The 26,964-nt window shown below is 54.0% G+C and overlaps 1 protein-coding gene across 1 annotated transcript in view; it reads right to left on the bottom strand.

Moving 5' to 3' along the window:
* The window catches only part of SH2B3 (SH2B adaptor protein 3), a 38,541-nt gene extending 14,809 nt beyond the window's left edge, over nt 1–23,732 (bottom strand). Inside the window, 2 exon segments of the mRNA XM_043557621.1 lie at nt 12,806–13,597; nt 23,344–23,732. Coding sequence (XP_043413556.1) covers nt 12,806–13,570 — 765 coding nt within the window. The 5' untranslated portion in view covers nt 13,571–13,597; nt 23,344–23,732.
* Nucleotides 23,733–26,964: the final 3,232 nt, after the last annotated feature.

Genomic DNA, 26,964 nt, shown 5'->3' with positions numbered 1-26,964 from the left:
GCCTGCCCTGCTGTGAAGTCGGAGCAGTCGGGGGAAGCCCCTCATCCCGGTGTCACAGGCTTCAGCTGCAGCCAGAGCCCCGTGTCCGCCATGCCGGCTGGGTGTTAAGAAGCAGCCTCTGTCGTGGGCCCGGGTGGAGGAGCACACCGGAGGAGAGGGGCGCTCGACCCCGGTCACCCAGCGAGACCCACCGTCCGCCTTCTAAGAATGATGATTCAGGAGAGGTGAAAGCGTGGGCCTCTGGGGCGCCAGGAGGGCTCCGAGCCCAGGAGCTGCCGGAAACAAGGGCGGGAGCCAGAAGCAGGCCGGGTCACAGCTGCAGCCGCCACCACGCTGGGAGCTACCCCCACCCCACCCCCACCCTTGTGAGCATGACGGGACAGGGCCTGGTGGCATTACCCCTAGCCAGCGTTCAGCGAGTGCTTTCTATGTGATACGCCTTCACACGCAGCATCTCCCAGACACCGAAAAACAACAGGAAATCACACCAGCCACAAAGAATAAAAACCAGATGGATTAAATAATTAAAAGTGAAAAAGAAAACCAAGACAAAACTGGAAGAGAACCCAAGTATTTATCTGATTCAGGGTGGGAAGCCCCTTAAGCAGAAAAGACAAAGAACAAGGCTGTAAGGGAAAAGATCCCTGTAGACTTCAAAACCTCCAGAGATGAAGAACCTGAGGATTGAAATTCAAAAGTCAAATGGCAAACCAGGGAAATATTTGCAACATGAGACAGCTAATATCCACGTAAAAAGTTCTTGCAAATCAATAAGAAAAAGGCAGACATTGCTGTAAATGGCTTGTAAGCCACAGAAAAATGTGTATGAGCAAGAAATGTAAGAGAAACAGTTCAAAATCCATAGGACACAAAGGAGACTAGTGGTTGCCAGCGGCTAGGGAGGGTGAGGACAGGAACTGAGACTGGCTGCTAAATAGGTAGTTTCTTTCTAGGATGATGGAGATGTTCTGATATTAGTGGTGATGGTGTGTGCAAACCAATGGACTGCACTTTAACATAGATGTCATGTGACTTATAGCTCAATCGTTTTTAGAAAGAGGAATGGTCAGGGGCGCCTGGGTGGCTCAGTCGGTTAAGCATCTGACTTCGACTCAGGTCATGATCTCGTGGCTTGTGAGTTCGAGCCCCCCGTTGGGCTCTGTGCTGACAGCTCAGAGCCTGGAGCCTGCTTTCGATTCTGTGTCTCCCCCTCTTCTCTGCCCGTCCCATGCTCATGCTCTGTCTCTCTGTGTCTCTCAATAATAAATAAATGTTAAAAAAAAATTAAACTAAAAACAAAATAAAACCAACCAAACAAAGAAATGGTCAGTTCCACGGTAATCAGAAAGGAAAGATAACAACTTCCCCTCTAGAGGTTGGCAAAGGTTTTAAAAATAATAACCAGTGTTGGCACCTCTGGCAATAAGAAGATAAATGGGTATAACCTTTCTGGAAGGCTGTTTGAAAAGGATCAGTCAGAAGCATTAGAAATGGCTAGTAAGCACATGAAGAAAATGCTCAGCATCATTGGCCAACAGGGAAATGCAAATCAAAACCATATGAGATACCTCTTCCCACTAGGATGGTTACAAGCAAAAAGACAGACAAGAGCTGGTGAGCATGTGGAGAAGTGGGAGCCCTTGCCGGGGGGAACATGAAATGGTGCAGCCGCCATGGAAAGCAGTCTGGCAATAAAACGTTAAGCACAGAATTATCACATAACCCAGAAATTCCACTCCTAGATAGATACCCAAGAGAAATGAGAACATTATGTCCACATTAAAACATATGCGTGATTGTTCACAACCGCCAAAAAGTGGAAGCACCTTAACATCCATTCACTGATGGATGGATAAATGAAATATCATCTAACCACGTAATAGAATATTACTTTGCCATAGAAAGGAATGGAGTCCTAACACCTGCTAGGACGTGGATCAACCTTGAAAACATGGCGCTAAGTGAAATTATGCCAAGCAGCTTCTTTCAGGCTGGTCACAGAAGACAGCATATTCTCTGATTCCATTTATTTGAAAAGCATTGAACAGGCAAATCCATAGAGACAGAAAGCAAATCTGTGGTTGCCCAGGGCTGAGGGCGGGGAGGATGGAAGGGGGGGACTGCTAATGGGTACAAGGTCTCCTTCTGAGATGATGAAAATGTTCTAAAAGCAAATCATGGTGGTGGTTGCACAACTCTGTAAACATACTAAAAGCCACTGTACTCTTTAAATAGTTCATTTCACATACTTGTAAGTTGTATCTCAGTAAACCTCAGAGAGAGAGCGAGCGAAGAGAGCGAGTGAAGAGAGAGAGAGAGCGAGCGGAGAGAGCGAGCGAAGAGAGAGAACGAGCGAAGAGAGAGAGAGCGAGCGAGCGAGCCTGTAGAGGCACTCTTAAAGCCTTCGACTCAGCACTTCCCTTTCTAGGAATTGAGCCTGAGGAAACAATCAGAGATGGGTACCAAGATTTACGTACAAGATGTCCGACAGTTGTGCGTTCGAGCGGGGAAGTTAGAAATGACTGAATTAGGAGTCTCAATAAATACATCACAGCCTCTCTGTGTAAATGAAATATTGCACAGCCAGCATGAAAAAGACATTCTTGAAAAATATTTCAGAAAAATACTAAGCAGAAGAAAAGCAGGTAACAAAGCAGAATGAAGAGTGTCAGCCTCACAAGGGCTGGGCTTTTGTCCGAAGGTTTCTGTCTATATTTCTCACATGCCTGGCACCCGGAAGGGGCTCCAGAGGTAAGCGTCAAATGCAGAATGGCTGAATGCTGAAGGAATTGCAATTTGGGGGAGAAGTCAGAAAAGCAATGCAAGAACAAAGGTCACAGAGACTTCTACCAAAATGGAAATGCTGGTTGTCTCAGAGCAGGATGGGGAGTGGTTTTCAGTTACCACTCTATGGTTTCTACCATGAGCTTTATTATTAGAAAACAACACCAGAAATTAGGAGCTCAAATGTGGAGGCCCTCGGCGCATTAGTTTCCTAGATGACATGAAGATTTCAGATGAAACAGAGCAGGGCCCCTCAGTTCCACACCGTTCCCTGGAGTGAGGTTTCTCTGTCCGTTGCTGTTGTGGACCTCAGACAACCCCCCGCCCCCCATAGTCAGAATTCAAGCCAGGCAGGTAATGGGAGGACCCGGGCATGGGCCACAAGTGAGGGAGGACCCAGAGGCCAGGTGGCGGGTGCTGCTTCAATCGTCCCCCACGTACGCCGTCACCCACTGGTTCCGGAGCCTGAGATGTCAGGGGAGTCCATGGCCTGAGCAAAACAGTGGCCTCTTCTGTTAGGGAGGGGAGATAGGAAAAAGGGGTGTGGGGCCCCAAAAAGGAAGCTGAGTCGGCCCCTCCTGCCTTCGGGGAGGAAGCTACTCCCCACCCCACCATCACCACTGACGGCCAGCCGCTCAGAATGCAGAGATCTCTTTTTGTGCATTTTGGTTTCCTTTTCCATTCACAAAGAAGCGGGTGGGGGATTTCCAGCAGCGGCCTGACTAGCTTGCTGGGGCTGTCAGCTGCTGCCCAGTACAGGCCGCTGCCCATCCTCAGGAGGGCACCTGGGGACCCACCTCTGGGATGTGACAACTTCCTACCCAGGAAGCTGCTTCTTCCACCTCTTGGATGAAAACATATCATGCCTTTGCCGAGCCTGCTTTTGACTCAGTCACCCAGCAATGCCAAGTACTGACATTCCATTTCCCAGAATGGAAAACTGAGGCTCTCAACCCACAGTCGCGTACCAAGGACACGAGAGCCCAGATCTGAACCTAAACCTGTCTACCTGCCCTTCTGCCTGGCTACCAAGCTCACAGCCCAGACTACGATGACAGTCTTGTCCCAACACCCTATCCCTCAAACGAAAACAGAAGGCCCACTTTCAAGAAGCTGGAGAAAGCAAACAGGCCCTGGGGAGCAGGAAGGGCAGTGGAAGCACCCCCAAAAGTGCTGGGAGTAAGGGGTGAGAATAAGTCAACGTCAGTTCCCCCCCCCCCCCACACACACACCCCGCTGGATTTGGGGGCACTTTCTAGTGTGTGGATTCATAGAATTTGAGCTGAAAAGAAGCATGCCGATATCATCTGCCCACAGTTTCAATAAGGCCAGGGGTTTCTTCTGAGTGGCAGACTACTTTTCAAAAGTGATCTTACACAGAACCCCAGTAAGGGGCAGATAGGGGGCATCTGCGTGTGCATTTGGGGCCCCCACAGGAACCCTGCTCACCACCACCCCTTCCTTCCCTCCCCCACCAGTCCCAGATCAAGCCCCTTTGCTGCCCATTTATTTCACAGCTCAAGAGAGGGGTGGGGACCAGCCCAGGTTCGCAAAGCAGCTCAAGGCAGAACAGGACAGGAACCCCATTCTCACCGTGGGAGCCTTCTGCCTCCGGTCGTCCTGGGAAGGGGGAGGACTGGGGCGCCACCGGCCTCTAAAACTCCCAGCTGTCTCCCCATAGGGACACGGGGGCTCTGCCTGGCCCAAGAAGATCTTTTGGGCTGTCAGTGGAGGGTGGGTGGTTTCGCCACCTGTCTGGGGGCTGAGGGCAGGCCCACAACAGGTGCTGTTCCTGGCTCTTCCTCTTCCCAGCTGTGTGGCCTTAGGAAAGCCTTTCTTCCTCTCTGTGCCTCAGTTTCCTCATCTATGAGATGGCTTCATCATTGTCCCCCCTCACAGCATTTGTGGTGATTCCACGGGGTGTGTCAGATGCGGTGCCTATTGTGTTGCAAACAACTAATAAAAATAATGACAACAGGGGCGCCTGGGTGACCCCGTCAGTTAAGCATCCAACCCTTGATTTCAGCTCAGGTCACGATCTCACGGTGCCTCAGATTGAGCCCCACGTCAGGCTCTGCACTGACATCGTGGAACCTGCTTGGGATACTCTCTCTCCCTCTCTCTGCCCCTCTCCCACTCATGCTCTCTCAAAACAAACAAAATCATAAGAATAGTAATAATGACAATAACCACAGCAGCTAAGCTTTGATGAACAATGACGGTGTGCTGGGCGCACTTGAGTGCCGCACAGGCGGAAGCTCAGTTAACCCCTCTGAACCCCCACAGGTGGGGGCCAGCCCTCAGCTAGTTTTAGGAAGTATCTGAGGAAACTGAGGCACGGGGGGTGGGGTGGGCACAGGGCCCTTCCCAAGGTCACACAGCTCAGAGGAGGCAGGGGCAGGACTCAAACCCAGGTCTGTCCGAGCCAAAAGGAGGCTGCCCCCTCCCGCCTGGCCGCTTCCTGCCCTGCCCTCCTCCTCTTCCTCCTCTTCCTCCTGCCTCGGAGAGGAAACCACCAGGCCTCCGGCGGACATCCCTTTCTCTCTGCTTCCTCTTTCCCACACTCTGGGGGCCGGGGCTCCGGGTTCAGGCCCCTGGGGTCCACGCTGTAGCTCCTTCTGCCTCTTCCAGCCCCGGTGTCCTCAACTATAAAGTGGGCGCGGTGCCACCCCCACCCTGAAGAACCACAGCAAGCGGTCAATAGGTTGATAGGGATGCGCCCGGGAGAAGGGGCCTGGCCGTCACTCAGGCTCGCATGAGCACCTACTGCTGCACAGGCTCTGAGAACTGCCCGACCCGCAGTTCTGCCCCCCGGACAGACCCCGGGCCCAGGTGGGGAGCTGGGGGCGCCCGAGGCCTGGTTGCCTCTTTCCACAAACTGGGTCCCCCAGACTGTCCCCGCTGGACTGTGTGTTGTGTGCGGGTGGGGCCAGGTGGGCTTCCAAGCACCCCAGGAGTGGCTGCTGCCTGGAGACACGTGCCTGAGACTGCCCCTCAGCCCACCCAGTCAGCACATACCATATCCACGGCTTCTCCCACACCATCAACCCTGGGGGCAGGTGCCGTGGCCATCCCATCTTATAGATAAGGAAACTGAGGCCCAGCAAGGCTGAGTGACTTGCCCAAGACCATCCAGCTCAGAAGGAACAGAGCGGGAATGGCCCTGAACCATAATGTCCAACTGCCCCCGCCCTCCCAGCGACCCCCCCTAAGTCTAGCGGCCCAGCCACTCCCAACCAGACCACTTCCTCCTGGGGGTGCTCATGGCCTGTGGTGCATGTGGGGGGCTCAGAGCTACGGGCTGAGTCCCCGAGGTGTCCCCCCCATCTCCTTCCTCTACCTCTTCTCCAGGCCAGGGAGCAGAGACCAAAGGGCAGAGTGCGCTGGGTGAAGGGGACACTGGCCAGCCCCCTCTGGGCCTCAGTGTCCCCGTCTGTATAAAGGGCGCCAGACAAGATGGTCACAGGGAGCCTTTCCTGGTCTGAGAACTCCAAACAGATGCCCTCCACCCACATGAGGCCACTGGTTAAACACACAGCCCCCAGGAATCATAAGTCCTTCTGAAGGAAGGACCACCACACGCACCTTGGGTTGCATGTCCACACCACACGCAGCTTGGGTTCTGATCCCACCCCAGCCACTCCAGATCTGTGTGACCTCAGGCAAGTCACCTACCCCTTCTTCACCTGTATTGCCCCATCTATGAAATGGAGGTAATCCCAGTAGTTCTCTCATAGGGCTGCTGTCAGGAAAGCCAGGTCGGTAAGGTCCCTGGTATAGAACAAGTCCCAAATAAGTGTTGGCTAAAAGGTGAGTAGCTAGAACGCCATCACCCCGCTGTACAGATGAGAGAAACTGAGGCTCAGCCCCCCAGACCTGGCGGGGCTTTGAGACCATTTCTGCCAACCCAAGCCTGGATATATGGGGGAACTGAGGCCCAAAAGAGCAAAGGGTCGGCCCACATGCCATAGCCAACCTAGCCATGCTTCACCCCTGGCCCGGTGGCTGCTTCTGTACTCTCTTCCCTCCCCTGGGGCCTCCACACCTCCCTCCAGGCTCTTCCTCTGCAGAGCACAGGCTGGGTCACTCTTTCGATGCTGGCCCTGCTCTGCCAGATCCACGGACTTCATAAGAGAAACCAGAAATCTGGATTCTTCTGTGAAATCTTTACATTTTGTTTTTAAATATTTTTTCCTTTTAACTGCTGAGTAGATGGCACATCTCGGGCCTGACCTGCCCGAGAGCTGACGCTCTACCCACTGTGGCTCGAGGAGCCAGCTGAAGAGCGTGGCTGGGGGCTTTGAGGTGGGAACCCCTTGGGATCGGGGTTCCACCCTCCTCAGCGGCATGACCCTGAGCGAGTCCCTTTGCCCCTCCCAGCTTCAGTTTCTTCCCTGTCAGATGGGCCAGTGGCCTCAACCTCACGGGAAGGACTTGAGATCAAGTGTTTAGGGCAATGCCTGGCACACAGTAGGTGCCCATTCGAGGTAGTAATATGCTGCCCCCCATCCTAGCCCAACCCTGGGCATGCCCAAGGTGGGGGGGGTTGCCACAGATGAGTTGCCACGAAGACTAGAGGGTCCTGAAGGAGAAGAATCATGCCACAGTCCCCCATGGGCAGCCCTAAAGAGCACAGGGAGCCCCAAGGGGGTTCCTCCAGCCCACCGCCACTGCTGGGTAGTCCCGGCAAGCGTCTCAGCCCACGGGGCCCAAGTCCTCCAAGGGCTCCCACTGCTCACAGAAACTCCCAAGTCCTTACTGTGGCCACAAGACCCCCACCTAACCCAGCCCCAGCACCTTTCCAACCTTCTCTCCTCTTGTTCACTCCACTCCAGCCCCTGGCATTTGGTTGTTCTTTAAAGTCTCCTGGTTTGCGGCCACCCAGGGCCTTTGCCCTTGCCATTTCATTGACCTGGCACTCCTGCACCCAGATCTTCCGGGACTGGCACCTCTTCCCACTCATGTGTCACGTCCTGCCAAAGGCCCTTCGGTGACCACCCCCCACGTGGCAGCAATCCCCAGTCTCTTCCTGAAGGCCAGAGCACAGAAGGGAGGCCCATCTCCTGCCCACCTGCAGGGATGCCACTGAAACCAGAGAAAGCTGTGACTTCTCTATCCATCTTTAGACACTGGAAAAAGCCGGTGTCTCCTCCAACTACCCTCCAACCCTCCCTCCCCCCACCGCAGGCTGACTGTGGCCTCCACTTACACCCCCATTAGCAAGGAGCTCCCTCCGCCTGCAGCCCTCACGATGCCCCTTGAGGCGACTGCTATCACCCCTGCTCACAGATGAACAGACCGAGGCTGAGTGGGGAAGAAGCCGACCAGGGTCGCACAGCTGGTCAGAGGCAGAGGTGAAGCTGACCCGTGAGCCCCTGAACACCTGGCCTCAGACTCTGGAGGACATTTGCTTGGCTGAGGCCCTAATTCCGTGTCCCGGGGCGGCTGCGCTGTCTCAGTTCTGGTCCTCCAAGCCTCTTCCTGCTTTGGGCAGCAGGGCCTTCCCCAGGCCGGCGCTGGCACCCTCTTAGTGACAGAGTTTGGGTATGAATCCAGAGCTCAAGCCCTTAACCACCCACCACCCACCGGTTGCCAAACCTTCAACCTTCCTTTTCCTTCTGTCTAAAGCTGTTCCTATAAACAACTCCAGGGTCAGAGATCGAGGCTACCCACCTGGCAGGCATACTCAGTCAAGACTTAGAGTCTAAGCATCCTCAGCCCAGAGACTAAATGCCCCAAGTCATTCAGGGAACATTCGGGAATAGCCCCCAGACTGTTCCAAACACAATGGGAAGCTGTCGGAAGGGAAGCGGCTGGAGCTGGGCTGCTCCATCGAGACAGATACTTTGGGGAGGGGCCGGAAGGGGCCCTGCCACGGCCGTTTGCTTTGTGGGAGACCCTCCAGGTCTCAGAGCGACCACCGAGCCTAGGACAGAGTCCCAAGGCCCAGCTCGTGCTCCCTCTCAAAATAAATAAATAAACATTTTTAAAAAGTTTAAAATGTAAAGATTTTTACATTTTTAGTATATGTAATCTCTACCCCCGACATAGGGCTTGAACTCATAACCTCACTGACTGAACCCCAAGGCTCGACTTCACCAGGGCCCGAACACCACCTCTGGCCCCTAAGGCCTCTGAATGGGGCCCCACCATGAGGGCTCCTGAAGAACAGCAGCCTCGACAGGGCGTGCCAGTTGGACACTGAGAACCCAGACCAGCACTGGAAATAAATGTGTGTTCTCAGCCCCAAAGTCCTTACCGGTGTCACCCATCAGTGACACTGAGTGCTCCACATGCCAGGGACTCTCCGTTGACACAACAGTGCCACAAGGCAGGAACTATGAGCAGTGCCATTGCAAACAGGAAGAAACTGAGGCTCAGAGAGGTGACGTCACTTGCCTAAGGCCCCAGAGCTGGCTTTCCAAGATGGTTATTTTAAGCAGAAGTTGTTTCTTAGGGGTGCCTGGGTGGCTCAGTAAGTTGAGCATCTGACTCTTGATTTCCGCTCAGGTCATGATCTCACGGTTTGCGAGTTCAAGCCCCATGCTAAACTCTGCACTGACAGCATGAAGCCTCCTTGGGATTCTTTCTTTCCCTCTCTCTCTGCCCCTCTCCTTCTCGTGCTCCCTCTCTCAAAATAAACAAAAAACAAAGTTTTTATTTATTTTTATTGTTTAAAGATTTTTAATTTTTTGTAATGTAATCTCTACCCCCAACGTAGGGCTTGAACTCACAGCCCCAAGATCAAGTGTCACACGCCCCACTGACTAAGCCAGCCAAGCGCCCCAGAAATTGTTTTTAAAAATGAAGTTTTATAGGGAACCCCATGCTGTCACACAGATAAGACCATGTGTTTGGGCCGCTATTTGCCTTTCATGGTGCATAACCTCAAGACTTTAAAAACAATGAGAAGAGTTTTTATCTGCACTTGCGTTTTTCCGACAGCTTCCCATTGTGTTTGGCATAAAACACTAACTCTTCACGTGCCCCTCTGACCACACATACCCCCCCATACCCCACCTTCCCTCCCTGTGCTCCCAGCACATTCTTCAAAGCACACAGAATGCGTACCCATCTCAAGCCCTTTGTCCATGCTGTTCCCTCTGCCTGAAACACTGACAGTCTTTTTTATTATTATTATTTTTCTAAGATTTAGTTTTTAATCTCTACACCCAACTCGAACTCACGACCCTGACATTAAGAGTCACATGCTCTACTGACTGAGCCAGCCGGGTGCCCCAACACTGAGAGATTCTTAACTCAGGATTAAGACTGTGGTTCGGAGCACCTGGGTGGCTCAGTCGGTTGAGCATGTGACTTTGGCTCAGGTCATGACCTCACGGTTGGTGGGTTTGAGACTTGAGTTGGGCTCTGTGCCGACAGCTCAGAGCCTGGAGCCTGCTACAGATTCTGTATTTCCCTCTCCCTGCTCATGCTGTCTCTCTCTCAAAAATAAACAAACATTAATTTTTTTTTTTTAATTTAAATAAAGACTGTGGTCCAAAAGTCACTAGCCCAAGACTCACTAGGAAACTTTGGCAATTAGGACAGTGTGGTGTTAGCCTAAGGAGAGACACATGAGCCAATGGAACATAAGGGAGAGTCTTCCAGAAGCACACAGGTTATCCTTTATTTAGTATAAAAGCAGCATTGCAATCCAACAGAGAAAAGATGGTCACATCGGCAAGTAGTGTTGGAACACCTGGAAGAATCATGACCCCTGCCTCACACTGTACATAAAAACTAATTAGAGATCGATCTTGGTCCAGAATGTGAAGGCTCCCCAAAATAAAGTTTCCAGAAGAAAAGACTTTTTAAAAAGATTTTCATGACCCTGAGTAGGCAAAGATTTCTTAAATAGGACACAAAAAGCACAAGCCATAAAGGAAAGCAATCGATAAACTGGACTTCATTAAAAGTAAGAATTTCTGTTCACGGGGGTGCCTGGGTGGCCCAGTGGGTTAAGTGTTCAGACTCTTGATTTCAGCTCAGGTGCTGATCTCACTTGGGACTCTCTCTCTCTCCTTCTCAGTTTGCCCCTCCCTGGCTCACGCTCTCTCAAAATAAGTATTAAAAAAAAAAAAAATCTGTTCATGAAAAGATTCCATTAAAGAAGAAAAAGGCAACCCACTGAGTGGGAGATGATATTTGCAATAAAAGGAAATATATCCCAGATATATAAAAACTCTTATAAAGCAATAAGAAAAGGAGAGACAACTCAATAAAAATAACACACACATCATAACAGAGTTCATTCCAGTGGCCAATAAACTTATGAAAAGGTGTTTAACCTCATGAGTCATCAGGGAAATGCAAATTAAAGCCGCAATGAGAAACTAGTACACATCCACTAGAAATGGAAAAAAAAAAAAAAAACTTTCATACACTGCTGGTGGGGACATAAGATCATGCAACCACTTTGGAAAAAGTATATGAATTTCTCATAAACACGCACTTACCATATGACCTAGCAAGGCCACTTTGAGGAATGAGAAATGGAGAGAAATGGAGCACGTGTGCACACAAAGAACTACATGCAGATTTCATAACAGCATAAAAGTCCCAAAGTAGAAACAATCCAAATATCCATCAACAGGTGAATGGATAAGCTAACTGTGGTACGTCCATACAAATGAGCTACTGATGCACACGGACAAGTCTCCCTACAACATCATGCGGAGCAAAAGGAGCCAGACGTAAAAGGCAACATGCTGGGCTATTCCATTTGTGTGCAGTTCCAGAACAGAGAACTGGAATCCCCAGAGTAGGAGTCAGGGGAAGGAGGGGGTGGCCGAGGGGTTACAGACATGGAGGAGGTGGGAGGGAGCCCCCCTGGGTGCTAGGTCACTTGGGTGTGCACAACCATGGCAACATGGGTGGAGCTTCAGATGCACTCCACCCACTTCAGTGTAAGCATGGGACGCTGCCCTGAAGTTTAAAGAGAAAGGTACTTTACACGAGAGGATTCCTTGCCAACACTCCATCCCAACCCCTGAATTAGGGCCCCTCAGTTACACTCCCAGAGGCCCCACTGCTTTTCCTTTAGAACACAATATATGATTTATAATTCCATGTTCTTTTGTAGGTTTATTCAACGGCTCTCACTAAGATGCCAGTTCCCCAGCACCAGCATCTGTCTGGCACACAGTAGGTACTCAATAAATATCTATTAAAGGAATAACTAAGTCTTCTCCATTCAGACCTTGACCCCCAAGGGCTAAGATTACATCGGCTTTGCGCCATCTCTGGAAGCATAATAGAACCACAAAGAGAAAGGAATGAGGTGAAAGCCACGTGGTCTCGTCAACTTGATACATCTGAGTCAAAGATGGAACTTGTCAGGTGTGTGGAACACCTTGACCCTTCAGCCTCAACTGCACAGCTGAACAAAGTTGTCGAAAAGGAAAAAAAACGCACACAAAATTTTTAAAACTTGAAATAAGACATCAACAAATCATGGGACTTGCAAAGGAATCCAAGTGACAGTTTTGAACCCCCTAAAAAAAAAATCGCTCCTATTTGTCATGGTCAGTCTGGGCCAGGGTTTTCAAGGACGTGGACCAACCTGTCACAGCCCACATGACACCCACATACAGTGTCTCTGGACGTTGTACAAAATCCCTGCCCGGTACTCCTCAAACCTGCCGTCAGAAACAAGGAAAGCCTGTAGAACCTGTCAAAGCCATTAGGCCCACGAAAAGGGACCCGACAGCTGAATCGAACACGGTGTGCTGGAACCAACAAAGCGATATTAGGGGAAACGCAAAATCCAAAGAACTGCGCAGTTCACAGTAGTGAGCAACGCTGGGGCCTCAGTTATGCAAACACAGTAACGTACGACGTTAACAGGCAAAACTGCACGTGGGGTATAGCTGAACGATCTTTGCAACCTCTATGCAAATTCAAAATGGTCTAAAAGAAACACTTCATTTTTCAAAAGGCCTGCTTTCCTCTGGGTGCTCTGCGGCCGCCCGCCGGGACCGTCGCGCGCCCCTCTGAGCGCCCTGCGCGGGGAGCTTACCTTGGGCGGGTCGAAGAGCTCCAGCACGCGGTCCGCTCCGCCGTCGGGGCCCCGGGTGCGCCGCAGCGCCAGCCGCCCCCGCTGCCAGCGCGCCCCGCTGTCCATGGACGCTTCGTCCGCCAGGCTGTAGCGCAGCGCTGCCTCCTTGAGGGCCTCGGGCGGCGGCTCGCGGGCCAGGCTCCAGGGCAGGAGCTTCCTGGCCAGGCCGGGCCGCGCCGGGCCTTCGCCCGCCTCCCCCGCGGCCCCGGAGGCGGACAGCTCCCCGGCCGAGCCGCGGCGCAAGATGTGGCGGAGGCTGTGGCGCAGGTGCTGGAAGGTGCAGGCGGCGGACGGTCGCGGCGGGGCCAGCTCCTCGGAGCTGCGGGCCTTGGGCAGCGCGGGGGCGGCGGGACCGGGGCCCGACTCGGCCGGGGACGCCTCGGCCTTGGCCGGGGGCCCGCGGCCCGTGTCTCGGTAGTCACGCGCAGGCGGCGCGGCCCGGGACCCCGGCGGCCCGGGCGCCCAGCCGTCGCGCACCTCGCGGCAGAAGTAGCGCTGGAAGAGGTCGGTGAACTGCAGCGACACGAGCTCGGCGCGCAGCGGCGCGTGATGCGGGTGCTCGCGGGCGAAGAGCCAGTACTGCCGGGCCAGCTCCCGGGCCGTGGCCACCGCGTGCAGCTCGCAGAACTCGCTCCAGCCCCGCGGGGACGGCGACGCTGCGGCGGCCGACGAGGAGGGGGCGGATGCAGAAGAGGCCGAGGAGGGCTGCAGGGTGGGCCCGTTCATGGCGGAGACGGAAGTGGGGCGGCCGGGCTGAAAGACACGGTGGGGTGGGCAACAAAGAAGTGAGCAGGCACACGACTACTTGAACCCGTCACCGCGAGACACGTTATTCACCAGGCACGACATCAAAAATTGAAAACGACCATTAACACCCGGTGCTGGTGAAGATGCGTCGAAATGTGCACTCCCCTACGACGTTGCCGGTAACCTTAACAGATACAGCCTTTTCTGGAAGGCTGCTTGGCAGGCTCGGTTTCAGACCCAGGAATTCCACTCTCAGTATTCAAGAGAATGCTTGCTCACACGTGCAGAGAGGCACTTACAGGACAATCCCCTACTAGATGTTTTCTGCCCCCATGTATATAATAGGGAAAAAGTAGATACAACTTAAATGCCCATCAGTCAGAGACTGGTAAAGCACACTGTGATACATCTCAGCTGGAATATTCTGCAGTAGTGGAAAAGGTAGAGGGAGGTTTATGCTACCACCCGAAGGAACAACGCAGACTCTGTGATCCAATTTACATGAACACACACAACACCAAACTGCCAACTTTTTATGTGTACATAAATGTGTTTAAGTGGTGGGCAAGAAAGGTGTGGCTGGAGGAAACCCACCAGAAACAGTGTTTCCCACAGAAACCTGTAGGAAAGAACTAGAACTGGAGTTTCAGGGGGAAAAGTAACCAAGGAATATTGCTGCTACTTGTCTTTAGAAAATATGGTTAAGAACACGGAGCCTATGTCAGATGCCAGCACCACCACTTACTAGTTACGTGACTTTGGATGTGTTATTGATTTTTCTCTGCCTTAGAACATGATTGCACCTGCCTCATAGGAGTGTCATGAGGATTGAGTTAATAAATGTAAAGACCCTCAGGACTTAGGAAAAGCCTACTAAGGGCCGGCTGTTATTATTATTTAAATATTACAGTGAGAGTGTATCATTGGTGTCAACAAAAACATTAAACAATGAGTGCAAAGGAATCAACTAACAAGACTCGCAGAGCGGCGCAAAGGTGTTTCCTGCTCTGATGAGGGTATGTCAGGACAGGCAGATCCTTGCCCACCCCTCCCAACTGGGGCTCCGTTCTCCTCCCACCTCCCTGGCTCCTTCTTTGGCGGCACACAATCAAAATGGCAGAAGCCCCCCACCCTCTGCTGTCCGAGGTGCTGAACCCTGGACCTCTCTAATTACCATCAGTACCGTCTTTTCTTCCAACTGGGCCTGGGCCCCTGCTGGGGGACCACATAACCATGGCTGCTTATCCTCCCCACACAAAAACCTATTACTAAGGGCCTACTGTCACATGACTGGACCTCTCCGAACCCCAGATTCCTCGTTTGTCAAGTGAGGAGCGCCATGGTACCCACCTCATGAAATGGTTATAAGGAGTCCTTGAGAGACTCTCAAGGTAGAGACCTGCACCTGGAAACTGAGGATCTTTCTGCCACACACCAGTGCACAGGCCCCTTCTACTTGTGACTCTGTGCATGGTCAGGGTGGGACAGACCTGCTGGGAAGCTGCAAAAACAATGAGGGCTTGTCCCTGCCATCTCTAGGCCATCGTGGTGACCCTGCAGCTAAATGCAGCAGGACACCCCAGACGGTGTCAGTGGGGAGGGCGCTCTGCACAGAGTCATCATTTTTGCACATCACAAGGGCCTCGAAACCTACATTCAGTGAGCACTTTGCACACAGTAGTTAGTAAAAGCTGCCAGGCAGGAGGGAGAGGAGCCATATAGGCCCTTGATCGCCACACTCTGCCAAACCCCCCGCCCTGTAGCTGAAGTGGGGCAGCGAGGGGCAGGGGGGTTACCTGCATGCGTGTGTGTGATTTGTCCTCAGTTAACCCATGCCTCCACACAGGTGAGGCAAGCACTGTCCTCCCAGGTTAGGGGGCCCAGAGAGTGCTCGGATTCCAGACTCAAGCTCCTGCCCGCCTCCAAGACCCTGTATGATCTGCCCCCGTTCATGCCTGCTGCCTCTGGGCGATTGCCTGCTTTCAGCTGCACACAAAAGGCAGCTTCCCAGAGCCCACCAATGGAGTCAAGTCCTGAACTTGTCCTTCAGCACACTGGTCACATGCTATCACTTTACAGCTATGATCACTTAATTAGTGGCTGTCTCCCCACCAGACTGTGAGCCTCACAATCTGCTCCCTGCTCTGGTCCCAGTTCCTAGCATGCGGCAGGAGCTCAACAAATGCCTGCTGAATGAACGAATGTATGAATATAAGAGGTCAGCTGAATTTGCAACCTCTGGCTCCTCTGGCAGATGCCCAGTGGCCAGAGCCCATCAACGACCCCCCTCACTGGGCCACTCCCCACTCGCACCCCCACCCGTGCAGCCTGGAATCCCTGTGCCAACTGCAGGGCCAAACTCTGACAGGAGTTTTCTGGGAACAGTGTGCCTGATCCACGGTCCCTCACTGCCCGGGTGATGGCCGGCAGCCCTCCTCCCCACACTTCCCACTACAGCTCTCCCATCAGAAATGCAATGTATTCCAAGCACCTGCTGGACATCAGGCATTTTCCTAAAGCATTAACTCTCCCGAACTTCATGACAGCCCTAGGAGGCAGGGCCTATAATTGCTCCCACTTTACAGTTAGAGAAACTGGAGCACAGAGAGGTCCCACAGCTGGCAATTAGAAACTCCCACAGAAGTCACCCCCAAAACGCCTGATCCGGGCCTGAATGCGCACCATGAGGAAGACTCATTTCCCAGTGAACGGTTATTGAATGAACGAGATCCAGGGGTGCCTGGGTGGGTCAGGTCAGGATCTCATGGTTCATGGGTTTGAGCCCCATGTCAGGCTTTGTGTTGAAAGTGTGGAGCCTGCTTCGGATTCTCCGTCTCCCTCTCTCTTTGCCCTTCCCGCACACGTGCTCTCTCTCAAAAATAAACATTAAAAAAAAAAAAAGAATGAGTGAGATCCAGAGGAAGGGATATAAAGTTCTCATTCAGCTCCTGCTGGAGTCAGGAGGCCTTAGCTTCTCCGTCCAGGTTCCAAACCTGCCAGGTGGTCAGGAAAATAGCCACAGGGTAGAAGCTTAAAACCAACGATTCAATATTTTTGTACGTTGTGACATGATCACAGTAAGTCTAGTTATTATGTTGTATACCTGAAACTAATGTATGTCAATCAGATCTCAATTTTAGAAATAACAATTTAAAAATAAAAATGATGATAAATGACACTATGGCTGGCTTTCCACGTGCCCTGCTCCGTGCTAAACACTTTGCAAATCCATTCACTAATCCCCACTGAAGGGGGGGCGGGGGGAGGGGCGGGGGGAGTCCTACAAATATGTCCATTTTATAGATAAAAAACCAAGGCAAGGGAAGAATAGCTTGCCCAGAGTCACACAGCCTGTGAGGCACAGAGCTGGGATCAGAACCTGGCTGGCTGTGCTAGCGAGTGATGCCGCTTGATACATGAGTGACACTGCTCACTGTCCCCTGCACCCTCAACCTGGGCTGGTTGCCCCTGGAGGGTCGAGAGGCCACCTCATTCCTGCTCACCCTGCCAGGGCCTGGTCACAGAAATATTACTTGAATGAATGAACTCCCGGGATTGAGGGGGGCTTCTGTTTGATAGTCACGCTCTCGGAGCTATGCTCCTGACCCACATGGACAAACAGAAAGGGCTGTGAGGCTCTGAGAAACTCACCAAGATGCACCCCCCACCATCCAGGGGACCTCTCGTGGTGGAGCTAGCCACCAAACCCTGGTTCTCATCCTGCCTCTACCACTTCTTTGCTGTGTGACGCAGAAAGGGGGCTTGCCTCTCTGAGCCCATGTCCCCGTCTGTAAAATGGGTCAGGGTTCAGCTCTTGGCATTTACTAGGAGCATTCGGAGAACTGATGTCTGTGGGGTGCTGGGACTCAGTAAACAAGTGGCTGCTGCTGCTGTTGTTGTTGTCAGCAGAGAGGAGCAGCAGCGTCAGAGAATATCAGGCCTGCAGCCATGGAAGCCACAGGGGGAGCCTGGCCTTGAGGGCTGGGCCAGCAGGGAGCGTCATGGGAGCCTGAACAAAAGGCCTTCTCAGGGGAGAGGAGGCTCCAGGCAGGAGCTCTGGGCAGGAAATCACCAGTCAGAGCACTGAGCACTCAGCTGTGGCCCATGTCTGGGAGGGGGGCAGGCCTGGGAGGTTTCCTGGCTGGGCGGGCAGCCAGGCCACAGGAAGGTGGTCCCCTCCTCGGGCCTCAGCCCAGGTGGTAGCCATTTATTGAACATTTACTATGTGCTAAGCAATTGATCAGATCACACCAACTGTGGGATCAGGGCCTGAAAAGCTCTTAGCAGAAAGCATTTATTAATCATCTGAATGTTCCTAGGAATCCCAGGCTTCGGCTGGAGGATGGGAACAGGGGTCTCTGGGGCATTTCTACGCCCCCTCCCCCACTAGAGCATCTGGAAGCCTGGGTGGCCAGAGGAATGAACAGATTCCACACAGAGGGGCCTGCAAATCCACAGAGTCCCTCCCACCTGCTCAGCCTGGGCTTCTGGGGCAAGGAGTTCCCAGCTATCTGTGTGGAGGTGGGGCTCCAGGATTTCCCAAATCCCACAGTGGGGTGAGGGACGAGGGTGATGTTATGTGGGAGCAGGAAGGTCGAATCCTGGCGCCCCCTTCCCTCCAAGTCCCCAAAGCAAACACAAAGAGATGGCTGTCTCCACACCCATCCTAGGGTGCCAGAGTAGTGTGGGGGCATGAGGGGGGGGGGGGCGGATCTGCTTCTCAGGACCCCCAGTTCAGGAAAACTGTCCACCAGAGTGCCTGCTAAGGGCAACCTGGTGAGGGCCTTAAAGCCTTAGCCGAAGCTTGGTGTCCCCTGTTCAAACACATATCCATCCTAAGGGACGCTCGAGCCTCTACCAAGTCAGTGAGAAACGAGGCGCTGAACAGCTGGGAATCCTGGCTCTAAGCAGGGAATCTGAGCTGTGGGGCCCACGCTAACCCGTGACCCCAGAGACTGAGGCTCATTAGCCTCTACTCTAGCCAATCACCCTGGGTAATAATGTAACCTGGGGAAGCTAACATTTTCCGTGTAATTAGCAGGCCCAGGTGCGGAGAAGGCCTTCCTCCACCTGTGGGGACTTCACCTGCCCAGGCAGGGGGAGGATAGTTTAAATTGTGGTAAACGAAGTTAAAATGAGCCAGTCCAGAGCTTCCACCCTCCCCCAGCTCACAGATGTTTGGGCAGGAAGTCTCACACCTTCATAGGGGACACCTCCTCCAGGGAGGACTCCAGGTTGACTACAGGCCACAGGGAGCATTTGTCCTTCCCATCTACAGCACCAACTTCTCCAACAGGCCAGACCCCTCGCCCAAGGAAGCCCAGAGAGGTGGGGGAGATTCCAACACACCCAGCCTGGCAGTCAGCCCGCTGCCCTTTCACACCATTCAGGCTGTGTAGACTGTGGAGAAGCTCCTGAGAAGTAGGGAGTGCAGGTTCTGAGGCCCTGGGGAGGCTGAGAGGTGGGTTCTGTCCTAAATCATCAGGCAGTCAGTGGAGGCCTGATGCACCCTCTCTGGGGTCACCTAGTGCCCAGGGACATTTATCAGGCTGTCACAGTCTGCCAGAACAGGAAATGTCCTCTGTCCCCATGCCAGGCCTGACACCCTGGCCACACCCCCGTCCCCCACACCCCACCCGGGCTTCAGGAGAAAACCAGGGACTATCCCCCCAAGAAGGGGCAGTACTCTCCAGCCCCACCCCCTCTCATCTAGCACATGACTTCCATTAACTGCCCCTGAGTTGAGCAGAGAAGGGTGAGAATCTGACGTGGGGAAAGCCTCTCAGGGAGCCCCATACCCTACAATGGTGCTGCTTTGCAATATCAGGAGAGGCGAACCCCTCCCTTTGCTCCTCACCTTCTCTGGACCCATCCTCCTATGAGAGGACACCAGAGTGCCAGCTCTCAAGGGCAGACTCATGCCAAAGGCCCTCTATTGTGACCACCTCCCCCCAGTCGTGTTTCCAGTCCCCCAGCCCCCCAAGGTTAGCACCTCATCAGGCACCCTGTGAGTCAGCTCCCGGTGAGCAGGGCATAGACTTCCTCCCTCCCAGGCCTCCCTGGAGACACATGGGGCAGTGGCAGCCTCCCCCCTACCCAACCGGGGTGGGGGCCCACATCCGGACAGGCCCCCAGGGGCTCCAGGCCTGGCTCCCGAGGAAGCCTGCAGCCCGGCCCCCCTTGCCGACCCCTGACAGGGTGGCGTGGGAGGAAAAATCTTCCAGCCATCTGCTCAGCTGCTGGGTTTCCGGTCGGGGCGGGGCTGGGGGGACACCAGGAGGACTTGCTCTCCCGGGGAAGTGTCCCTTGCCCCTGCTGAGGGGGAAGAATACCAGGTCGAGAAGCCCAGTGATGGTCAGTGGGACCCCGGAGCCCCGACTGAGGAATGCTGGTTGCCCAGGGGTCAGGGCCCAAGTAAGTGGGTGTCCAGCTGTAGCCTTGGGACCTGCCCAGTTTCCAAGGGACTGCAGGCCCCCGGAAGTCAGGGAGCTGGGGCACAGGGCTCCTGGGTCCAATTAGGCCTGACTCAGCGAGTGACCCCAGCTGAGTCACTTCCCCTGGGCAGCCTGCCCGCCTCAGTTTCCTCAGGGAGGGCGGGTAGCTGGGAACAGGGTCTGGCTGGGAACAAGAAACATGTATTACACCTCTGGACTCCACGGCAGGCTTCTCGCATCTGCCAGATGGAAGCTACTTCCTGCCCTGCCCAGCCTAAGATGCTGAACACCCGGGGAGCCCCTTGAGACCATTTTCCCGGGAAACCTGGCAATTAAGTGCCAGCCCCCTCTGGGGCACTAACAGCAGTAGCTCACACTTACTGAGCACCGACTGCATGCCAGGCATTATGTGTACCACTTCTCAACACAATTCTCTTGTGCAGTCATTAGTACTCCCATGTCATAGAGAAGGATATTGGAGCTCAGAGAGGTTAAGGGACAAACCCAAGGGCACACAGCCATAGGCAATTATAGCCAACACAGTTCAAGCCCCTACACTATGCCAGGCTCATACACTCCAGGCTTACCCTGGAGAGGCCGGCATTCTTGGTCCCCTTTGGGCAGATCAGGCCCAGAGAGGTCAGGGAACTTGCCCTAGGCCTCACAGCTGAAAACTGGCAGATCCCAGATTTGGCTCCAAAGGCCATGCCGCTACCAGGGAGAGGTGGGAATCTAACAGGAGAGGCCTCTCATTTAATAATATTAATACCATCTACGATTATCAGGTGAGGCCCAGCACTGAGTGCCTTATGTGCCTCTCGCCCCACCCCCCACCGCCAAAGTGGGCTGCCCTGGGACTGGGAGGTCCCTCCAAGTACCTCCATCCCTGCCCTTGGGGAGGCTCCATCCAGGAGGTGGAGGGTGTCCTGGGGTGGCACTGCTGGGCCCAGATATCCAAGGGCAAGCAAAGGTTGACCCGCGGTAGGGCCACCACTATATCTGGAGTGGTTCTACAGAATCTGATTTGCATTAGAAACTCCTATCTATCCGAGAAAGATCAAGTCTAGTCTTCACAAGAACGGGGGTCAGGAGGATCAGGAAGGAAAACAATCAGAGCTGACACCCACAACAAACAACAACAGTCTCATTCTTACTACTACTACGCCTGATCAAAATGTTCTAAACACTTTGTGAATTCACTCATACATGGTTCCAAAGACCCTAAGTATGAGGTACGATTATCACACCCACTTGACAGATGAGGAAACTGAGGCTGGGACGGGGAAGCAAGACCTCATAGCCAAGAAGCCCCATCACCTCATCCTCGCCTGTGTCTTCAGATTCTTCTCCCAAAGACTCAGGAAACCCCAGAGCTGCACATGCCGGAGGTATTCAAGGCATGCTGATGAACAAGCATTTCCCAGCCAGTAACAATAACGATAATGACAGTAGTGATGAAAAATCACCACCACCACCACCTGTAATTGAACCCTTTCCCTGCCAGGTAGCAGATGCTTTGCACACACTGGCTCATTCAATCCCTACCACAAACCTGTTATTATCCCATTTCACACGGGGGGGGGGGGGGGGGGGGACTGAGGCTCACAGGTGTCACTTGCCCATGCCTTCAGCTGGATAGAAGCAGCGGGAGAATGGAACCTAAGCCTCCAGGACCTTTCTCTTCCACTGCTGAGTCCCTGAAGGTCCTCGGACCCTAGCAGCTGGTACTTCAGTCCAGCCCCTTCCCAGCTGGCTGCCTCTGTGGCCCACAGGGACCACAGAAGTTCTAGGAATGTTCACCCTTTGGCTCAGAAGGATTTTCCCTCCCAGAGGAGGGTTGTGGGAAAAGGCTCAGAAAAAGTGAGCCTGTTAAAAACCCTTCCAACTTCCCAAGCGGGCCCTGGCCTCTCATCTGCTGACCCCAGCCTGCCCAGGCGGCCTCTGCCTGCTCTCCCCCCATTTGGGCTGGCTCTCCAGCCCCCGCAGGTCCCAGAGAGCCTCCGGAGCTGTTTCCGCTCTGGCAGCCAGGTCAGTGATGGGAAATCCAGACAGGACTTGCGCCCACAGCCCTGGAGACCCATGTGCCCATCGCCTGGCAGGGGCCCTACAGCTGGACCGTTAAATAGGGAGGCAAGATGGGCTGGCTGCCCTAGCTGAGCCTGGCAGCTGGTGGGTGTCAGGGGATGCTCATCTCCCAGGCGAGGGGGGTGTGGGTCAAGTCTCAGCCCCTCCTGCTCCCAAAGCTGGACCTTGGCCCTACAGACATCATCTTGCCAGGCCCTCTGCTCCGAAGCCCCCACCCGCAGCCCAATTTCACTTCCTCCCACTCAATCAGGCCTGGCCATGCCCCTCCCTGGAGGCCTCCAGCTGCAGGCAGTGACCTCCTCACCTACATCATCGTGGCAGGGAATGGGGAAGAGAAACAGGAGAATGAGGAAATTAAAGAAGGAAAAAAAAAAAAAGAAGCAGGACAGGCAGGCAAACCCCCCTCCCCAGTTCCTCAAATGCAGTCCCCATCATCCCAAAAGCCCCCATGGTCAGAGGGAGGGAAGGGAGGGGATTTCTGCACCAGGCATTAAAGGCCTCTGAAATTACCCTCCCAGGCACGCTGACCTATAAGACAAGGCCTCCTCTGCATCCTTTTTTTTTTTTTTTTTGATGGGAGGATTCACCTGAGCTCCAGGTCTGGGGTGTGAGGGCACCAGCTCAAAGAGACCTGAGCTATGGGGCTCCCAACCCTGTGAAACTCCGGACTCAGTGGCTTGGGGGCACCTGGCCTGGGCCACCTCTGAGATGTGGGGACTGTGAAGGCGGGCTTCTAGCATCCAGAGATACCCTCTTAGCACATGGCCCTGGGCTGGGAGAGTGGGGAGGGGCAGGGGCAGGTGGCCCCACTCCCAGAGGGCTCTTCCATCCTCATAGCCTTAGTTGACTACTTTCACTTTCAAGGTCCAAGCACTTGACCCTAGACCTCTCCTCCCCAGGCACATGTTGAGGGGGGACTGTTGCTCTCAACTGACCGGGCTACTTTAAGAGAAGGTAGACTGGGGGTATTAACCATACCCTCTCAGCGCCTTCCCACTGCCTCCCCTATAACATCCCCAACACGTGTGTGGGTGGGGGTGTCGGCGGGGAGAGTGTCGCAGGAGCTGGGGAAGGGTCACCCCTGAACACCCCATCCGGGTTAGGGGCAGGGCAGTATTTCAGGCTGTTGTGGGAGTGCGCAGACACCGGGCAGAACCGGACAGGGGGCCTCCTCTTCCCCCATTAAAGCCCTCCCAGCCCCAAAGGAAGGAGCGCTGGGAAAGGCGGGCTTACCTGAGACAGAGGGGGTCCGGGCCCGGCCGGCCCATGGCGTCGCGCGCCCCCGGCCCCCCGAAATCCCGAGGGGGCGGGCGGGCCCCCGCCCCGGGCGCGTTCTCTCCCGCGCGCCGGCTCCTGGCTCGCGACTCGCTTGAGCGGGGCTCAGGCAGGAAACCCGGGCTCGGAAAATGGCCAGCGCCTCATCATTTCCGCCGCCAGCGCTTGACAGTTGCGGGAGGATGCGCCCCCGGGCCGCCACCGGAGAAACTTTGCTGTTGCTGCCGCCGCCGTCGCCACCACGGGCCGCGACAGTCCGGGCGGGCGGCCGGGCGGAGGCGGTGGCCCGAGCCCATGCCGCCCCGCGCCGTTATGTAAAGAGGAACCGGCTGTGCAAGCGGAGCCCGACGGGGGAGGGAGGCCAGGGTGGAGGCGGGGCCAGAGTGGGGCGGGGCTGCAGGAGACCACGCCCCTGCCCGCCCGAGAGCCAGATCGGCCGGAGGGAGACAGCCCCTGAGGGCGGGGTCGGACCTGGCCCCGCCCACCAATCCTCCTCCTCCGCGGCCGACCGTGTCCAGGGGTCTCAAACTCGAGCCTGGAAAGAGGCGGGGCCCTACCGAGCCACGCCCACACCTCGCCTACCCGATTTCGCATCCCGAGGACTAAAGAAGGGAATGAACTACCGAGGGGCGGGGCAACCTTAGTCCCACCCACCTAGCTCCTGCAGACCCCCAGGTGCCTCAGCGCTGCGGGGGCGGGGCCAGATGGAGGAAAGGCGGGCCTGGGGGCGGGGCTGGGCAGAGTCTCTTGGCCTCGAAGGAGCGCGCCCCAGCGACTCCCTCCTGGGAGGCCTTATCTGCAAGCTCGGGATCGGTCCGTGCAATAGCGACCACGGCTTTCATCACCCCCGGGGGAAGGATCCCAACCCCGCCCGGCCCCGACTATCCGCGACTCCGCTGAGCCGACCCGCCACGGCCCTAGGACCCCCACCCCATTCAGGTTCGGTCCCCACTCTCAGTTCTGCTCCTGCCACTGTTGGTGCCTGTGGAGACCGACCTCTTTTGGGCCACTACTATCGGGCCCCACCCCAGGAGTGCATCTTTCTCCAGGAAGTCCTCCCGGGCCGCTGGCACCCGTGCCCCCTGGGCTTCCCTGTCTGCTCTCCCCCGTGCTTTCATTTTCTCTACAGGCCTTATATGGGGTGAGGTTGACAGTGGGGTGCCCCCTAGTCTCAGGTGGAGCATACACTCAGCCAGCCCTTCCTCCAACACAGGGGAGGGAGGGAGGGAAGAGAGGAACGTCTGCTCTTCTCTCCCTCCCACGACAGGAAACCAGTCAATTAGGCCCCCAGCTTGCTGGAGCCTCATCACCCCTTCCCAGACAACATACTCCTCCAGTCCGCTGCCTCCCCCTCTTAGTAGCTTTGGGCAAATTACTTGACTTCTCCATACCTCAATTTTCTCATCTATGAAATGGAAATAATAAGAGTACCCACTCCACTGGGTTGCTGTGAGGGTTAAATGAGTCAGTGCATTAAAGCACTTACCGTTGGGCTTTGCCCAAGGGAAAACACTGCTACATGGGTGTTAATCAGGCTTGGGTTCTGCCCTTGGAGCTATAGAAAGGGGTTCCCCAGAAGATGGGGATTTCCAGACTACCCAGATGGGGATCAGGGTTGGTCTGCTGTAGGATACTTGAAGTCCCATAACTGTGAAGGAACGAGCAATGAACGTGCTTTCCACAAATATTTGTTAAAGCCTACAGTGTGCCAGGCATTGTTCTAGGTGCTGGAGACACAGCAGTAAACAAGACAGACACAAATATGCCTGCCCTCACGGAGCTGACACTCTGGTGGGGGGACATGGAGCATAAGTACGTAAATAAATGGGACAATGCATCGGGAGGAAGATAAAACAATTACAGGGTAGACAGTAGGAAGGGGCTTAGACTGGAGGCTTGGGGGAATACCTTTCTGAGAAACTAACATTTGAGCTGACACCACCCCTTTCCCCCATCCTATAGCAAGAAGCATCTGGGCATGATAAAGCTCTGGAAGGGCATTCCAGGCCAAAGGAACAGTGAGTGCAAAGGTCCTGAGGTAGGAAAAAGTTTGGGGCATTTGAGGAAAATCAAGAAGGCAGTGGTGATACCTACACTCATAGATGGGAAGAGATGGAGTTGGAAAGTCAGGCCAATCACACAGAGACTTGAAGATCCTGGTGGCAAGTTTGGGAATTATCCTATGGGCAACAGGGAGCCATGGAGGGTTTTTGAGCAGAAAGATCTGTCGAGCTTTGGATTTGAGCTGGCAACCGATTAAAAAGTGTGCCAGTGACGTTCACGTAGCATCTGAGGATTTGGGACAAGGGGGGTGAGGTGTTATGAGGGAAGCCTAAACCAATCACTCCATAATAGTATCTCTCTATATAGACACCTGGAGAGACTGAGGCCGAGAGAGAGCAGTTACTTGCCTGCAGTCACACAGCTGCCAGCTGGTGCACCAGGTACACAGCAGTTGTCAAATGGTTGCTGAAATCTGCCAGCCACAAGCACTTTCCCTCTCACTGCCCAGACGGCAGTTCTGCTGACTTAAATGGAGACTTGTGGTTCTTCCCCTTTTTAATCACAGTGCAAGCCTTCTCTCGTGCCAGATTTCTCAGAGGCCCAAAGTGGTTTCCCTTCTCGCTTAATTTCTTCTCTCCAGGCGTCCCCTCCAGAGTCCAGTTTATTATTTCAATGCTCTCCGCGACTGAGACTTCTCACTCGGTTCCTGTTTTTCCTTAGAAAGCCAAAGGGTTTACAACAAACACCACTTCTGTCGCCTTGCCCTAGATTTGAGCGCACCCCAGCTCTGAACTGTTGGCTGCACGTGGCTCCTCCCACTTCACAGGTCCCTGGGGCACGAAGTGAGACGTTTATCTGAATTCCCCGAATTCCCCGGAAGCCGGTGAGATGGTCTCGGCAAGCAGGTCCCACCCCCCCCCTTGCTCCCACGCTGACCGCGAGAGCGCCTACTGGCTGCCAAGTTCCGGGACCGGAGACTCTCCGCGTTAATAACAGTAATGAAACAGCAGCCAGTGACAACATTAGTAAACACTTATTAATACCGTTAACAGTGATATTAACAACTGATAGTAATAACAATAACACAGCACAGAATTAATAATAACCAGCACAGAATTAACAATAACCAGCACAGAATTAATAATAATGGGAGCAGTAACAATAAAATGATAATATGAACAATAGGTAATAGGTCTCATTAAAAATAATAATAGGGATTACCATGATAAGCCCTGAGTAAAATAAATAAATAAATAAATAAATAAATAAAAATAATAATAATAATAATAATAGGGGGCCCCTGGTGTTTCAGTTGGTTGAGCGACTGACTCTTTTTTCTTTTTTTTTTTTTTTTAATTTTTTAAAACATTTATTTATTTTTAAGACACAGAGAGAGACAGAGCATGAGCTAGGAAGAGGCAGAGAGAGGGAGACAGAATCCCGGGCAGGCTCCAGGCTCTGAGCTGTCAGCACAGAGCCCCACACGGAGCTGGAGCTCACAAACTGCGAGATCATGACCTGAGCCGAAGTCGGACGACCAACCGACCCAGGCGTCCCTGAGTGTCTGACTCTTAA

This window comes from Prionailurus bengalensis, chromosome D3, assembly GCF_016509475.1.
Source record: "Prionailurus bengalensis isolate Pbe53 chromosome D3, Fcat_Pben_1.1_paternal_pri, whole genome shotgun sequence".
Classification (NCBI taxonomy): domain Eukaryota; kingdom Metazoa; phylum Chordata; class Mammalia; order Carnivora; family Felidae; genus Prionailurus; species Prionailurus bengalensis.
The sequence above is the reverse complement of the archived record's forward strand: the minus strand, read 5'-3'. Positions and strand labels throughout refer to the sequence as shown.